Source organism: Bos mutus, chromosome 8 (genome assembly GCF_027580195.1).
Source record: "Bos mutus isolate GX-2022 chromosome 8, NWIPB_WYAK_1.1, whole genome shotgun sequence".
In the NCBI taxonomy this organism is placed as follows: domain Eukaryota; kingdom Metazoa; phylum Chordata; class Mammalia; order Artiodactyla; family Bovidae; genus Bos; species Bos mutus.
Genome location: NC_091624.1, coordinates 52,935,721 through 52,951,314, shown reverse-complemented (window position 1 = coordinate 52,951,314; position 15,594 = coordinate 52,935,721). Strand labels below are relative to the sequence as shown.

The 15,594-nt window shown below is 51.6% G+C and overlaps 2 protein-coding genes across 15 annotated transcripts; both read right to left on the bottom strand.

Moving 5' to 3' along the window:
* Window positions 1–258: 258 nt before the first annotated feature.
* On the bottom strand, window positions 259–6,136 carry FANCG (FA complementation group G). Of its 10 annotated transcripts, XM_070375698.1 has the most exons (15): window positions 6,002–6,136; window positions 5,628–5,692; window positions 5,348–5,438; window positions 4,740–4,871; window positions 4,320–4,522; window positions 3,685–3,820; window positions 3,376–3,506; window positions 3,133–3,279; window positions 2,855–3,006; window positions 2,417–2,483; window positions 1,855–2,144; window positions 1,656–1,702; window positions 1,333–1,488; window positions 753–876; window positions 259–624 (listed from the first exon to the last, which is right to left on the bottom strand). In XM_070375698.1, exons 3-15 carry the CDS (start codon window positions 5,412–5,414, stop codon window positions 528–530), a joined length of 1,749 nt encoding a protein of 582 aa, XP_070231799.1. In that variant the 5' UTR covers window positions 5,415–5,438; window positions 5,628–5,692; window positions 6,002–6,136; the 3' UTR covers window positions 259–527. The 10 variants fall into 10 exon arrangements, 7 of the variants coding, with proteins under 7 accessions (XP_070231799.1, XP_070231797.1, XP_014335259.2 ...); XR_011465127.1 differs by lacking the exon at window positions 6,002–6,136 and having other exon boundaries at window positions 753–844; window positions 5,628–5,760; XM_070375696.1 differs by lacking the exon at window positions 6,002–6,136 and having other exon boundaries at window positions 753–844; window positions 1,333–1,496; window positions 5,628–5,760.
* A 1,635-nt stretch (window positions 6,137–7,771) lies between these two features.
* PIGO (phosphatidylinositol glycan anchor biosynthesis class O) lies at window positions 7,772–15,386 on the bottom strand. 5 transcript variants are annotated; one of them, XM_070375691.1, is made up of 11 exons: window positions 15,340–15,386; window positions 13,806–14,346; window positions 13,090–13,233; window positions 12,778–12,901; window positions 12,309–12,468; window positions 11,802–11,981; window positions 10,029–11,553; window positions 9,287–9,490; window positions 8,862–9,076; window positions 8,186–8,256; window positions 7,772–8,033 (listed from the first exon to the last, which is right to left on the bottom strand). In XM_070375691.1, exons 2-11 carry the CDS (start codon window positions 14,314–14,316, stop codon window positions 7,772–7,774), a joined length of 3,396 nt encoding a protein of 1,131 aa, XP_070231792.1. In that variant the 5' UTR covers window positions 14,317–14,346; window positions 15,340–15,386. The 5 variants fall into 5 exon arrangements, with proteins under 5 accessions (XP_070231792.1, XP_070231793.1, XP_070231794.1 ...); XM_070375692.1 differs by lacking the exon at window positions 15,340–15,386 and adding an exon at window positions 14,829–15,333; XM_070375693.1 differs by lacking the exon at window positions 15,340–15,386 and adding an exon at window positions 14,829–15,333 and having other exon boundaries at window positions 14,281–14,346.
* Between the last annotated feature and the right edge of the window lie 208 nt (window positions 15,387–15,594).

The window sequence follows — 15,594 nt, the reverse complement described above, 5'->3', positions numbered from 1 at the left end:
ATATTTGACTCAAACAGTGGAAATCCAAATTTGGGATTAGGGTGGGGGTGGGAAATTCTTTCCTCTAAGAATTTTTGCTTTCAGGTAACAAGGATTAAAGGTACTGCTTCTTGAGTAAGGATTCCCTTAGCCCTTTCTCGAGGCTCGTAAGGTAGATGATGTTGGGAGAGGGTATCATGGACATCCAGCACTCAATTGAATCAGAAAGCTAAGCTGTGAGCCTTCCCACCCAAGTATATGTAGTAGGCAGACAACAGATAGATACGAAATTTTACTCAACACATGAAAAGGGAAACAGGATATGAGCAAGTCAATGCCTTGTTGGTGGAAGCAGGACTTCTCTGGAATCAGAATAGCAGTAACCAGACCAAATTTTACAGGACTACCATCAACCTCTCCAATGCCAGACATATACTGGAATGATCAGCTCCAGCCACATTTCCCAAGGATGGGATGGCAGAAAGCCCTTCCCACAGATGGCCCACTGAGGCCCCAGTTCTGGTTCTTTGAAACATGGCAGCTACAGGTCACAAGTCTCCAGATGTCTGAAATTCCTCACAAAGGGTTTCACGGTCAGGGGGACGGATCCAGCCCAAACAGGTTTCTAAGTACAGGGGGAGGGACCTGAAAGCAAAAAGGGTGATGTTTAAGGGAGGATAGGCAGAAGACTGAATAGCCATTCACTCCCTTGATTCACCACCACCCCCAATAGGCCTAAGGACTCTAGAAGCCAGCTGCCCCCTTAACCTCACCATGCAGTATTCTCCTGTGGCAACTCAGTTTGGGCCTCCAGCCTCTGCCAGAGAGCAGTGGCCTCATCCCTCCGATCCAGCCTCCTCAGAGTCTGAAGCAGGTGATAGGAAGCATCTTGATTACCTGTAGCCCCAGCCCAGAGCACAGGGCCTTAGAACTTGACACAGACTTAACATCATTTTATAAAAGGGGAAACTAAGGCCTAGAGCAGTGATGTGTTTTGCCTACATGGAGTCAGGGATACATCATTGCCAATAATGCCGAATCCTGGGTACTTCCTGCCCAGGACAAAGGGCTCAGCTGACCCTGCTCCTGCCCAACATACTCTCAGCACAGGTATGGTCTTTGTGTCTAAAGACATTAGGAAGCCTAGAGAACTCCCGGGAGGCCTTCACACATGCCTGTATGTCTTGCATATGTCTGCACAACTGTTATGTATCCCTACATATATACAGGCACGACCCCATTCACCCCTCCAATCAAAGAACATCACTCTTACACTAATCCCCAAGTACCTCCCCCATGGCCCTCTCTGTCCTTACACATCTGTGCATAGCTCATGCCTGCATATGTACATACCTGGGCACATCTGCACACTGAGAAGGAAGTCCTGTAGGGCTTTGGTATCCTGGCCAAGGGCCACCCATTCCAGTCCACGACTAATGAGGGCAGCTGTCTGAAGCTGTTGTAGTGCCATATCTGACGTACACCCCTGCTCACAGCTGGAAGCAGGCCCTGGGGACCTCTCCAAAAATCAAGACATTTGTTTCCAGCCAGACCGTCCCCAAAACCTCAATGCCGTATCTCTTGTGTTTGGAGTCCCTTTCTCTTAAATCTCTTGGGGGGCTAGGACACATGGAAATGAAACCACCACCACCACAGAAAAACTAAGTCTAGCTCACCTTGTTCTTTATCCTTAGGTGTGGCCCGGAAGAGCAGCTCAAGACACCTGAAGTGGGATAGAGAGCAGGGGTAAAGAAGAGTTAACCTCAGAAACTCTGGGGTGAGTAGATTAAGAATAGAGCTTACCAACTCAGGTCCCAGTTACAAAATTATCCCTCCACATTTACCCTAGGGTCCTGGTTGGCTTCCTGAACTCACCGGCTATATTCACTAATTGCCTCCTTTTGGGCCCCCAGTTGCACCCAAGCTTGGCCCTGAAGCAGATGGGTAGCAGAGACCCAGTGTGAGCAGTGTGGTGACTCTTTGGTTCTTCTTCTGGCATCTTCCCACAGCCGAGGCCTCTTGGGAAGCAGAAATGATGTACGGCTAAGCAGCTCCTCACATACGGTCAAAGCATCCTGGGCTCGGCCTGCCTGGATCAACGCTGCTGCTGCCTCCAAAAACAACTCAGGTACACAGGGCCCTGGAGGGCAAGGTGGTGGGGAGAACTGCGGTGGGAAGAGAATGCAATGCAGTGTCTTGAGGAGACGTGAACCACTACCTCCAAGGCTCTAGTATCATCACCAGGCTCTAGTACCATGCAGGGACCATCCACTGCTTGCTGCCCTGGATCTCCCTTGCTCTGGGAACCTTCCCAGTCTGGTCTCCCAGAATGGACAAAAAAAAGAGCAGAGGAAAGGTCAGAAAAAAGCACTCCTGCTCTACTCCAAAGGAAACTCCAACTCTCCCACCCCACTACATAGAAACGTGGCATACCCACCTTTGGCTCTGAGCCATCCAGCAACAGGGCGAGCAGGTCCAGGTAATGTTCTGCAGCGTCTGCTGCCCTGAAGAGTCATAACCCACGAGCCTCACTTTAGGCCATAGCAGGGCCCTCCAAAAGCTCTTAGCTAAGGGCCCTGGGGTGAGGGAAGGGTGAGGTGTGGGACTCCAACATTGGCTCAGTATGGATCTACACTATTTACAGACTGGATCTGGGAGAAGACTTTATAGAGTTTTCAAGATACAGGAGGTTAGTGACAGGGAAAAGAGTCCTCAGCTCAGGTCCAGCAGCAAGGCAGGAAGCTGATAGTGGGGACCCGTGTCCCACTCCTGATTTATTTATCCTCTCAACTTGCAAGAACAGAAGCAGAGTCACACCACAGGGGTGCCATCAGAAGTGGGAAGGGGAGTTCAGGTGAGCAAGATGGAACCTCACCTTCCTGTCTGTAGGCATCGGCTTGCTAGCAGGTACTTGGCCTGGCTCTGTGTGCCACAGTGAAGGGGTGAGGCTGGGTCAGGTTGTGGGAGTAATAACTCTACCTCAATGAGAAGCTGACGGGCTTCAGGGATACAAGTGATACTCAAAGCCTAACAAAAAGAAGAAAGTTTCTATAATCTCCGGGAACTATATATCCTTCTACTTAAACCTTGACTAGTCACACAAGCACAAGCATCTCAGCATTACCTGCATCTTCGCCTGGCATAGTTCCTTACCTCAACCAGCAGCTCCAGACTCTCAATCTCCGCTGCTATGTTCCCCAGTTGCTGATATAGCCTGGAGGCCTCCAGAAGCGGGGGACCCCAGGTTGATCCCTCTTTCAGGGCTGCAACCAAGTAGAGCAGAGCTCTCTGTGGACTGCCCTAGGGGGCAGAAAGGACACAAAGGACACAAGCCTCAGCTACCCTCACAAAGTAGAAAACTGTGGTTTCTCCAACTCATGCTAGGACGGTCTTTACCATCTTACGAAGACAGGTCCCCAGGGCTGTGTATACCTGGACCAACAGAGACCGTGGGCACAGACCTGAGGCCGCTTCATGCAGGCTGCTCAGTGCCTTGGGCAAGCTCCCTGTGATCAGCTCCTGGAGGCCTGTGGGCAAGCAGGCTGTGAGCTTAGAGAGGCCAACAGGGCAAGTGGGCCTGACGGGGAAGAAGAGCACAGAGAAGTTCCACCAAGCTGAATGGTACAGGACAGAAAAGACATGAGCCCAGAGGACTTCTTAAGACAGGAAGTGGAGAGGAAGGGACAAGTCAGATTGTTAACTGGCCTTGACGATAGGCAAATGCTGTCAGAAGGACATCCCTCAAGCCTCGGGCATCCTGCAGGGTCAGCGGAGCACCTGACTCCTCAGCTGGGGGTCTCCAAGTTTTCAGAAGCAGCAGCATATCTTCAGAGGCTCTGCTCTGGGGAAGAAGGATGATGAGAGGTTCCAGGCTTTTAACTACCCCCTCTCTATCTCAGTCTGCCCCGACTGGACTTTAAACTCAAGGATCCTCTTGATTCTTGTTCCCTCATTTCTAAGAGATTAATAGCTGAGGGGAAAGGATACAGGTAGGAATAAAAACCTGGGGCAGTGATAATCTTAATGAGCCTTCTCACTCAGGATAAGTCCACAAGAAAACAGAGCAGGGACCATGTTTGGGTTACTGACACAAAGACTGAAGCAGGGAAGTGACTTCAGCAAGGTCACGAGAGCCCTAATTCTACCCAAGATAATCAAGCTCCCAAGAAAATGCCTCCAATGAGGAACAAATCAGAGCAAGGTCACTTAAGAGTCCTGAGAGAACCGGGGTCTTCTGAACACCAACCCAGCAGCCTTTCCAGCACATAATAATGATACTGCAGCTAGGAAGGGTGGGAGGACGAAAGAGACCCTTAGATCCAGATCACTATCTGAATTACCTGGCTAACAGTCAGGGTCTGCAGCAGCAAGGTCAGGTCCCCAAGACGGTTAGTGGTCAGCCAGAGGGCAGCCTGCAGGCCGGCAAGGTGGTGAAGGGCAGGGAGCAGCTCCGGCAGAAGGCAGGAAACACGGAGGGTGGAGTCCCACAGCCCCCAGAGCCCATGTTCCAGCCTGGCTTCCAGCTGCCCCTGCGTCTCCAGCACTGTAGAGTATACACATAGAGCTGAGGTGCAACCTCATCTCTAGCTTTCCTCCTCTGCAGGAGCCCAAAGGTCACAAAGGAGCTCCTGGTCTGAGGAATACATGGAGGATCAGGGCATCTCTGGGAGGTGACAGATTATGTTGTTCCTATCCCCCTGCAAGAACTTAAGCCCAGACTGAGGCTGGCAGGGGCACGGAAAGCAATCTCTGGCCCTTACCTCTCTCTAGGCCTTGCTGGATATCCTGTGCCAGGTCCTCAGTGAAACCCTGTGCCAGGTTTGCCCTCAGGGTGATAAAGTTGCAGAGGACAGTCAGTTCCAAAGGCAGAACAGAAACAGTCGCAGGTAGCCCTGGAGCCACAAATGCTGATCTCACAGACCACTCTCAGGTGAAAGAGATCACCCCACCCCAACCAAAATGTCCTCAATAAAGAACCCACTCTGGTACTCTGGTAGATTATAGAACGGCCACAATGTTTTCCAAATAGGCCATCTTGGAAACTGTTTCCTCAAATGCTTCCGTGTGTGTGTGTGTGTGTGTGTGTGTGTGTGTGTGTGTGTGTAATGGAACAGCCAGAATGTTTTCCAAATAGACCGTCTTGGAAATCACTTCTTCACATGCTTCTGTGTGCCTATGTATGTATGTGTGTGTGTGCCTAAGGAAGAGAGAGATTCACCTGTACAATGATGATTCCATTCCAGTCCTGTCTGTGTCTTAAACAGGACTTACCCCCTGAGTAATCGCTTCAATTCTAGACATGCAGAACAGGAACTGGTCTCTGGATGTGGAGGGCAGGAGTGACCATCCTGGGGAGGGCCCTACTTACCCCGCAGACTACAGAGGAGTCCCCTGAGCCCTTCCAGTGCATCCTGAGCCAACTGCTGTCGCCTCATAGGCAGACTTGAGTCCTGAGCAACCTGTCAAATTTAGGATGGGGTAATAGTACTTTCCTTGCAGCTGTGGCAAGGGGTTTCATTCTCCAGCCATTTCTGGTTCTTTAGGGGAGGTCAAGCTCAGCCCCTACCCACTGGCCAGAGTAAATCCACTGCATACCCTTTTCCTGGTATCTGGGGGTTGCAAAGCAAGGGTCCCAGCAACAGCGTTACCTTGGCCTGTCGAACTAGCTGGTCATTCTTTTCCCTCCACAGGTCCAGGCAGCTGACGTGTGAGGCTGAAGAGCCCAGAGGAGTCTGGTGAGCCATGATAGCCAAGGCTGGGGCCAGACACCTGAAGGGGGCTGCTGAAGGGTAAGCCTTAAGCCCCCACTGAGCAAGGAAGAAAGGGTTCGTGCACTTCTGCCCCCGGCCAAGAATCCTTTGCTGTTCGCGGGGTTCCAATCAGGACGGCCTACCGTTTCCGGGAGAAACCAACTCTCCCCTGCTTGGCGGGGATTCCACCTCCGCCTTTTCTACCCGCGCTTCTGGTTGGCCCAGTTGGCAAAATGCTAGGCGGCGGTTGGTCGTCTTCCAGGGTTACTTACTCTTCGCGGGAAATTGGAAGAAGAAACAAGAGGCCAGACCAGAAAGGGAGGCAGAGACGGGCCAGAGACCGGAGGCGTGTCTGACTGGGGAGGCCGTAGGGCTCGCCGTCCCGCTGTTCAGCCATCGAGGTTGCCAAAGCCTTGGGAAGTTGACCTCAACACCCGGAACCCGCGGCGAAGTCCTTCCCTCTCAGCTAAAGGCCCCCATCGGCCGGGAACTTCCCCCGCCGCGGCAGGCTGACCCGCCCTATGCATGCTGGGAGTTGTAGTACCAGTGGGAGCCGCCAGGAAAACTCCAGCTCCAGAAGTCTCTTCAACTGACCAGGACTTCCTGGTGGTCCAGTGGTTGAGATCCCCATTGCAGGGATCACGGTTCGATTCCTGACGTTGGAGGACCCCACATGCCTCGGGGCAACTAAGCCCAGGAGCCACAACTACTGATTCTGCCAGCTGCAACAAGAGAAGTCACCCAAGGAGAAGCCAGCCCACCACAAGGAAGAGTAGTAGCCCCTGCTCCTGTCAACTAGAGAAATTTTAGGTGCAGCACCAAAGACCTAGCATAGCCATAAGTTAAATAAATAAATAAGAACTGACTGGAGACGGAGACCCTTGGTAATCAGCACATCCTATCACCATGAAGCACCAACGTGCTCACCAGTCTGTTCAACCGCATGCAGTCTGACTAGCTGGCAGTGCAGCCCCATGCTTGTGCACCCTGCACTGCTCAAATGTACCTGCCCAATCCTTTCAACAAATGGAGGGAACAGAACTGGAGCTCCATATGCAAAGAAGAAACAAACTGCAACCCTTGCCATCTACAAAGTCAACTCAAAATGGATAAACTGGACTCGATTAAAATTAAAACCTCTCTGCCACAAAGACACCATCAAAGATGTAAGTCAAACCATTATGCTGTACACCTTAAACAGTGATGTCAATTATATCTCAATAAAACTGGGGGGAAAAATTCAGAGATGATTTCTCAATAGAAAATAAATACAAGAAAATTCAAAGAAAAGTCACAAAGTGGGAGAAATTATTTGCAAACCATATACCTCATCTCTTCAAGTGGTCACATCTCTTCCTGTTCTGGGCACCCTCAAACTTCAAACCCCAGTCCTGACCCTTCTTCTCAGAAACTGCTTCCCATTACTTTGGTGGACATTTCCATGAGGATTTCATGCCAGCACTTCAACACAACATAGAGGGGCACTGGAGACATCTTAGGATCTTCAGATTCATACGGTTTTGGCCCCAAGTCAGGAATAATCAACAGGACAAGGTGTGGTAGATGGGCAAGTAGGTCTGATCCAGGGAGGCCTCCACAGGAGAGAAGGGCAGAGTGTTCTGAAGTAAGAATACACGTCGAGGAGGAGACACAGCACTACTGGGGCTTCAGATAGTGAGTCGGTGCCCCATGATGCGGCTCTGTTATCAGCCAAAGCAAAAGAATTTAGTAAAATACGTCCCATGGCAAAGGGAAATGGCAGGTGGAATAACAGTAGCGATTTGCAAAGAGTTGGGAGAAGTGAATTCAGACAACTCCAACCACTTCTCAAAGGGTCTTAAATGCAGCCAGGTCTGCGTAAGACAGCTGATCCCATCTGTGCCTGAATAAGGGAGACAGAACTTCTTCATATCCCCTACAGGACAGTCAGGGCTTCCCCATACCTCAGACACATATATTTACATTATTATTTTATTCCACTTTGGAGACAGCCCCTCAGTCGCTCAGATGTATCCAATGCAGGAGTTAGGAATTAGGCTCTACTATGATCTTGAATTATAAAATAATGAAGTCCCAGATGCCAGTAGGTCCTGGCTGCATGGTGGTAAGAGGTGTGGCTGAGCCTTTCTTGCAGATGATCCAGCACCCGTACAGACCAGGCTAGATTGTTCTCCAGCTTTCTGTTGGGTCAGAACTAACTGCCTGAACCAGGAGCTCACAGCACCATCTACTCGCATCACCAAAGCTATGCCTAGACAAAGTCCCACGCTGCTCACAATGAAGCCCATGGCCTCAAAAATGAACCTGCAAAGAAAAGTAGAGAATCTCAAAGGACACAAACAGTAGATCTAGAGTCTTTTCCCCACTGAGGCAAAACCTTGTCCATTCTGGATGTTCACTGTTTAATCCAAAGTTCACCCTCCCCACAACAACATTTCTCAAGCAAATCCACTCACTTGGGGGCAAACACCTTCCAGACCAAGAGATGCCTGCGGAGGATGGAGGCTGCCAAGACACAGGCCAGAATCTGAGGGAAGAGAGGAGGGGTCAAGTTATTTGGGAAGGGGAGAAGGAAGTGGGTCAAGTAGAGAGTTGCTGTAGACCCCTGTGAAGAATGGAAGGGGAAGGAAAGCAGTACCTGTCAGTGGAAAGAACTCTGGGCTAAGAGTTAGGAAACCTAATTCTTTTCTTGGCCCTACTACGACTTGCAGTGTGACCGTGGACAAGCACTATTCATCTGTGTCTCTTAACACTCAGGCTCGGCTTCTCAGGGTGGAGGGCATGTCAGAGCCATACACTCTGCCTCTGAAGGAAAGGAAGATTAATTATCACAGCTTGGGAAAGAATCCTGACCATCACCTCAGCTTTTCCAGTCTGTCCAATGGAGTAATCCCCATATGCAACCATCAAGTCCAGATCTAGCCTGTAGAGAGGAAACAATCCAAGACTAGGATGGAGACCCAGGTTCAAGTCTCAGTATTACCATTTGAGGTCACTGGCCTTTGGGAAATTACTTCACTTATCTAAGCTTCAATCAAGGCTCTCTCCTAGGGTTTTGGCAAAGTGTGAAAGAAGGTGATGTCCACGCATGTGAAAAGATCACTAACTCCATGATCTGTCCCTTGCACCCACCTGAATACCAAGGACAAAGAGGTACTTGAGGCCCAGCTGCAGCAGTGCTGCACTGAAGTGGTGAGGTGCATCCCGGAGCCGCATTTCCATCCGTGGCTCCTGCTCCTCCTCAGGCCTGACTCTGGCCTCAGCTTCATTTCCTGGGGGCTGCCGCCTCTTCTGGGATCCTTGATTCTCACACAGAAAGGGCCAGAGCAGGAGCAACGGGCAACCTACTGCCTCAGAGAAAGGCAGGGCTAGAATCAAGGGAAGACCCATGGACCAGGTCACCCTGTCCCCCAAGTACTCTAGCTGGCTCAGCCTCCAATCAGCACAGGCCAAGGGGTGCCAAAGATCTAACAAAATGATCTTTCCCTACTCAAATGCAGGGGCTTCCTTTCCTTCCACAAAGCCACAGTGGAAGCAAAGGAGGAATGAGGAAGTACCTGCAAAGAGAATATGGGAGGCAAAGGTGTTGGCTCCCACCAGGAAAGCAGACAGCCAGGTAAAGTCACGACTCTCTGAGACTCCCACGAAGGCTGCATGCCATTGGATAGCTGAAAAGACAGGCTGGTGGCCGGTGGTATAGAAGGTCTGTGTGGCCATGAGGGCCCATGCAAAAACTGCATGCCATGGCACAGTAAAAGGACCTGGGGGAACAGATATGCCTCTTTACAGTCATGTCCCACTCCCTACCCCACAGCCCACTGCCCCGAGGTCACACACAACTACCACCTCAGTGCTAAGTCTCCTACATACACACATCCCCAACACCCCAACCTTCTAATAATCAACACTCTGTTATTCTAATTCCCTCCCTGGCACAAAGCCCCCTGCTCTAATCTGTGGTCAACTTCTTTCTCTCATATACACACAGTTTACTATCTCTTATCACTGGAAAATCCGGAAATGCACTCATGAGGGTGCAGCATTTCCATAAAAACTGAGTCTTAGAGTACTGTGTGTCTATCTCCTCCATGAATTCTGCTGGCCCTGAAAGTCAATGTGAGGGTTCAGTTGGCTACAGTAGATAAGGGAGAAGACATCAGGAAGACCCTCTTGACTGGGAGGTGTGAGACCCTGTATCAAGGTGAAGATCCTGAGGAGCAACACCTCCCTAAAGATAAGAGGGGCCGAACTTACATCCCTACTGTCCGTGGATGAATCAGGACTGAGACATGTATTTACCAGGGGTGGTGATGGGTATCCCGGCAGCAAGCAGATGCAGGAGAAGGAAGCTCTGCAGAAACAGAAGCAGGAACACAAGGCTAATGCGCTCTGCATGCAATAGCAGAAGTGGGAAGGCCAAGAGGGTAAGGGCCGTAACCACAGCAGCTGAGTAGACGCTCCCCAACTGATAGGCAGCCACCGTCAGCAGACCCTGAGATTTGGTCCTCTCTAGCCGGCCCCGGAACTCCTCTTGTATGTGTCGGTAGATTTGAGGAACCACATAATCCAGGTCAGCCTGAGAAGTGGGGGGACCTGAGAAGGGAGTGAGGACAGTCCTGGTCCTTGGAGCACCTGTTGTGGCCTTCACCAGCACTGTCACAGGCCTCCAGAGCAGCAGCATGAGCCCTGAAGCGGCCAACCCTGCCACAGCCCGAGGCAACATAACTGATGCCCCAGAGACCAGGGCCCGGAGACGCGGGGGTGCTTCATCTGCCCCTGATGCCAATGCCCAGTAGGCAGCAGTGCCCAGTCCCATTAGGGGCAGACCCCAGCGCACAAAGAGCACAGGGGGCTCAGGGCTCTTGAGATTACCATAGCAGTGAAGCCACAGCCGCACAGAGGCTAACAGGGCCACCAGCGCCCCGACACAAGCTCCATACCACAAATTCTTGGTTCGACCATCCACTGTGGATCGCAAGGGACTCAGCAAGGGAGAGGAGCTACAAACAGGTGTCTCTTCATGGCAGCGATAAAAAAGTCCAGCTAGCCTTATACATAAAAGCAACCCAACTCCAAGTCCCACGGCATGCATGGCACTGTATTGCGGGGGACCTGCTGGAGTCAAAAAGCCAAGGCGAGGTATCGAGAGTAGCTTAGGTGGCAGCAGCTTGCCCTCCCAGTGAAGTCGGGCAACCAGGAGCAAGATGAGCGAGATCAAAAGGAAGGGGGCAACCCTGGCTTCGGTTATAATATAGCTATCAGAGAAGAAACCAGCAAAGCGAATGAGCAGGAGTAACAGGACTGGCCCGGGCATGGGAAGGAGAGAGGCCAGGGGCCTTTTCGATCCCCAGCTCGCCCAAGCTTTCCACAGAAAAGGCAGGAGTGAGCCCACTGCAGCCATGGCCCCTAGAACCATGGAATCCAGCTTCAGCCCAGTAGATGCCAGGAGTCCAGCACACACCATGGCGCCACTCAGACCCGAGGCTGTGGGTTTTAGGAGAGGGCCGAAATAGAAGGCTGGGGATGTTGCCCACTGGGATACCAGTAGGCAAAGAAAGCAGGTAGCAGCCAGAAGAGCAGCACCCCCTGCCATGCGGACCAGAGAAAAACGAGCCCAAGACTCAATGCACATGGCCCGAACTCCCCGCAGGAACTGCTGCAGCTCAGGAATCACAGTTTGGAGCACTGCCTCAGCCCCCTGGGGGCTCTGCAGAAGTCGCTGGTAGTCAGCAGAAGCCTTGGAGAAGAGCTTCTGCAATCGATGCAGCTCCTGAACTTGAAGGTCCTGAGCAGTGGCTGAGTAGGTGTGAAGAAATCGGGACACCTGGCAAAAAAGATCAGAGGCCAAGGGGAGAAGCTCAGAGACATAAATTGGGACGCGGGCAAAGATAGGTACTACCAAAGAGGGTACCTGGAAATCAGGATCCCAAAATCTCTCTAGGACAGAGGGAGAGGGAGGATATGGCTATGGAATGTGTGATTAAGACTGAACAAGGGATAATCAAGTGGGTCATTATGATTCTCCCATGCCCAACTTAACTCTGTCACCTGGAAGCCCAGCCCATTACTTACCTGCTGGGCATTGAGATGCAGAGCTGAGGCTTGGGCCAGAGCGGAGAAGCGAGGCTGGGAGTCTTCGATCTCTGAGAACACCTCAGCTATCACCTCCCCGATGTTTCCAAATGGGATGGGCAGGCCCAGCAGCAGGGCCAGCGTAGGTACAAGGCTGATTTGAGGAATTATCTCTGGCTCCTAGAGAACAGGGACGGGGTCAACGGGTTCACCAAAGAGGACTTCCTGGCCCAGTGGTTAAGACTCTGTGATTCTACTGCAGGGAGAATAGGTTCAATCCTTGGTCAGTAAACTAAGATTCCTCATGCCATGTAGAGCAGCCAAAAAAAAAAGAGGTAAGATCAGTGTTTGGAGTGGAAGACATAGGGGACTTAGGCAGGAAACAAGAGTGAAGGATACCCAAGGTCATGAATTTGGGGGATTAAAATGGAGAGATCCACAAGAATGCTATGATCATGATGCAAGTTGAATAGCAGGAAACCACACAAAGCACATCTCAGGCCTTACCTCTGCAGGAGCGCTGGGGAAGAGAGCTCTGGGACTATATAGAAAAAGTGCAGCTGAGGTTTCCAGCTCACTCTCTCCTCCATGGTTCCCACTGATGGTCATCCCATGGTCCCCAGTCACCACCAGCAGTGTGTCGTTCTTCAGACGCTTCACAAGTCCCCTGGGGGGATCAAGAAATGTGTCAGGAGGTAGGGAGAGATAAATATTTTTTCAGGGGCCCATTTACCCCCAGCCATAACTCCATTAGTGGGGCCTAGACATCTGGCAAAAAGACACTTCTTTAGCACCAACCCTACTGCCCGAAACCACACACTGAGTTACTCAAAATGGATGAGACCACTAGTGTCAGAGAAAAGCCTAAAGACAGAATTCAACCAAGAAAGGGACCCCAAATAAGGATTTTTTTCTTTTGGGACCACATATCATCTCAGACACAAACCCATTCCCCCAGCCAAAATCCCACACTCACTGGATCATTTTATCCATTTGAGTAAGTTTCTTAGCCATTTCAGGATGGTAAGGGTCATGCTTGTGGCCACAGTGATCCACACCCAGGAAGTGAGTAATCAGCACGTCCCATTCGTCACTGTCCACTGTGAAGGAGAGAACCTGAGCACATGGGATTGAGGCTCACTCTTCAACCCCAGCCAGGCTCTGATGTTCCTACGTCCAAGGACACAGGCCCAGGCCACTGCATCCATGGTAGGTTCAGAATATGTAACTGACACAGCCCTCCCCACCGCCCAGTCTTGGTCAGGCCTGCCTTGGACCCCATGCTCACTGGTTGGATAGAGGTGTTTCATGATGCCATTGTCCACTGTCTCTAGGTCTCTGACATTGAAGGATGGGAAGAATAAAGCTTGGGAGAAAACTCCAGGGAAAAGATCATTCCAGGTTTCATCTCCCATGAAGACCACACGTCTTCCTGCAGGGACATAGGAGTCAGGGGAGGAGGAAGAGGAGAGGCCTTTTAAAGATCTATCAGAATTCCCAACCGTGCACTCTAAGGCACAGCCGTTCATTCAACAACTCTATCCTTTGAGGCCTACCACTTTCTACCAGGAAGCTTTCCCTAACAACAATACTCCACCCAGATTTCTTACTACTTGTTCCTATAAAAGGCTCTGCTAGTCCTCAGACCCTGGCTCTATCTTGGCTGCTCTGTTTTTCCTGGGTGCATCTTGCTTTTTCCCAGTCAATGAGTGGACAGAGCCTGGATTCTCTTTCTCCTCCACACTTTGTGAGGATACCAGACCCACAACTCTTCATCTCTCCCATGCCCCTTGACCAAGAGCTCCCCAAAAGTAAAATCAATACCCCGTGCAGATTAGAAACTCCAGGACACAGCCTGCACCCGTGCTCCCTGCAGGCAGGGCTGTGGTCTCTTTCTCCTTCCTGTACTAGCTAGTCAAACATGCAGCTAGGCACCCAAAGTTCTGATTCTCTGACTTCTAAAGAAATTTGCCAAGGTACTCCTGGACTCCAAAGAGGACTAACCTGTACTGGAAAGCTGCTTAATGAGATTATCTTCCACTATGGCGCTGCTGGCAAAATTACTGCCAGCATCAACAAAGGTAGGCAGTGAGCCGGTGGTTAAGGCCTTGAGGCGCTGCATGGTGGTGGTCGGGGGGTCAGCCTTGGCTTGGTAGAGCCTGGCATGGTGGGGCTGACTTTCCAGGAGTCTCTGCAAGAAGCCCATTTTACCCAGGAAAGGCAGGGAGACAGGAGGCTCCCCAGAAACAGGTGAGCGCTGGGGCTGGGCAAAGTCAAATCGCAGAGCATCTATCACCACCAACACGAGCCGAGAGAATCGGGAAGCCATCCAGCAGGCCCCGGGTTCCCCTCGGCCCCCCCATGGCAGGGCTCCAGGGCCTGGGGGCTCTTGACAGCTGCTATGGTTGGTGAGCTCCCAACGGGTGAGCAGGAAGCCACTGGTGAAGAGAGCAATGCCGGCGTAGAAGAGGAAGCTCACCCAGGCCAGGAAAAGCAGCACTGAGATCTTCTGCATCCTGGTAGCGGCAGGAGAGGGAATTCATAACTGTGAGGCAAAGAACCAGTAGATATTCTAGTCTCTCAGTACAAAGACCTGTTAGAATCACTTCCTCTTGGAAGCTCTCCTGAAGATAAAGAGTCCCATAGCCAACCCAATGTAGTGTTCCTCTCCATCAGTTATATGAGAGTTTCTGAAAGTGAGGTGTGCAGACTACCAGCATCAACCTGGAGTGGGTGTTTTAAAAGTGCTGACTTTCAGACTTCCTTGATGGTCCAGTGCTTAAGAATCCACGTGTCAACACAGGGGCCACGGGTGGTATCCCTGGTCGGGGGAGATTCCACATACCCGTGCACCACAACTCCTGAGCCTGAACTCTAGAGCCCAGTGCTCCCTAACGAGAGAAGCCACCACAATGAGAGCAGGCACTGCAAGGAAGAGCAGCCCCTACTCACTCCAAGGAAAGAAAGCCCACGCAAAGCAAGGAAGACCCAGGGCAGCCAAAAGTAAAATTAAATAAAAAACGTCACCCGAGATCCCCGGAATCAGGATCTTTGAGGGTGGAGCATAAGAATTTGTATATGTACTTCAGGAGATCTTAATGATGGAAAACACAATCCAGGGGAAAACTTATTCCAAGTGGTAGACTGCTTTCCGACAGCCCGCTTCTCCTCTCTGCTCGCCAATTTCAACACCCCTGGGGTGGCCAAGGCTCACAGCCACAGGGGAATCCAGGCCAGGCTGACGGCGCCGCCTGGCGGGGAATTAGGAGTCGTACTCCGCTTCCGGACACCCAGGATAGCCAGACGAAAAGCGCGACCCGGCTCAGCAGGGCAGAAGCGCGAGGTCTTAAGGCGGTTGGGCCTCGCTGGGACCCAGACGTCCAGATGACTTTGCCTCCTCCGATGGCTGTCCGGCCTCCAGCTGGACACCTTGACCGGGTATGGGCCCGCCAGACTTCGAGCTCTGTGAGTGGGGTAGACGGGTCCCTAATTTTGGGGAAAAGCAAGAGTAAGGGTGTTTGGGGAGCCCCTGCCTCACCTTGAATGGCGCCCGGAAGTGCAGCGACGGCGCCTGCGGCCCGGCACCACAGAGGTGCATGCGACGGATAGAGCGACCCGCAGGGGTCTTCGTCGCCATCTGCTGGCGCCTCCGAGGAAGTTCGGCAAGGAACGCCGGGCTGGCCTGAGGAGTTTAATGGGAGATTATAGTAATTTAGAATCCGGGGCAAGGCATTAAGCTACAAGAGTTGAGGGAACCACTGTCCATTCTTGGTTAAGACTAAGATTTAGGCTT

Excerpts from the sequence above, each read along its gene's own strand:
- FANCG (XM_014479773.2), bottom strand. The coding sequence starts at position 5,723 with ATGGCTCACCAGACTCCTCTGGGCTCTTCAGCCTCACACGTCAGCTGC. Across the intron at positions 4,872-5,347 it reads ACTCCTCTGTAGTCTGCGGG|GGCTACCTGCGACTGTTTCT; the intron begins GTAAGTAGGGCC and ends TTGTGGCTCCAG. Across the intron at positions 3,507-3,684 it reads AGCATTTGCCTATCGTCAAG|GCCTCCAGGAGCTGATCACA; the intron begins GCCAGTTAACAA and ends GCTTGCCCACAG.
- PIGO (XM_070375691.1), bottom strand. The coding sequence starts at position 14,316 with ATGCAGAAGATCTCAGTGCTGCTTTTCCTGGCCTGGGTGAGCTTCCTC. Across the intron at positions 11,982-12,308 it reads TCCCCAGCGCTCCTGCAGAG|GAGCCAGAGATAATTCCTCA; the intron begins GTAAGGCCTGAG and ends CCTGTTCTCTAG. Across the intron at positions 8,257-8,861 it reads TCTTTGTCCTTGGTATTCAG|ATTCTGGCCTGTGTCTTGGC; the intron begins GTGGGTGCAAGG and ends CTCTTCCCTCAG.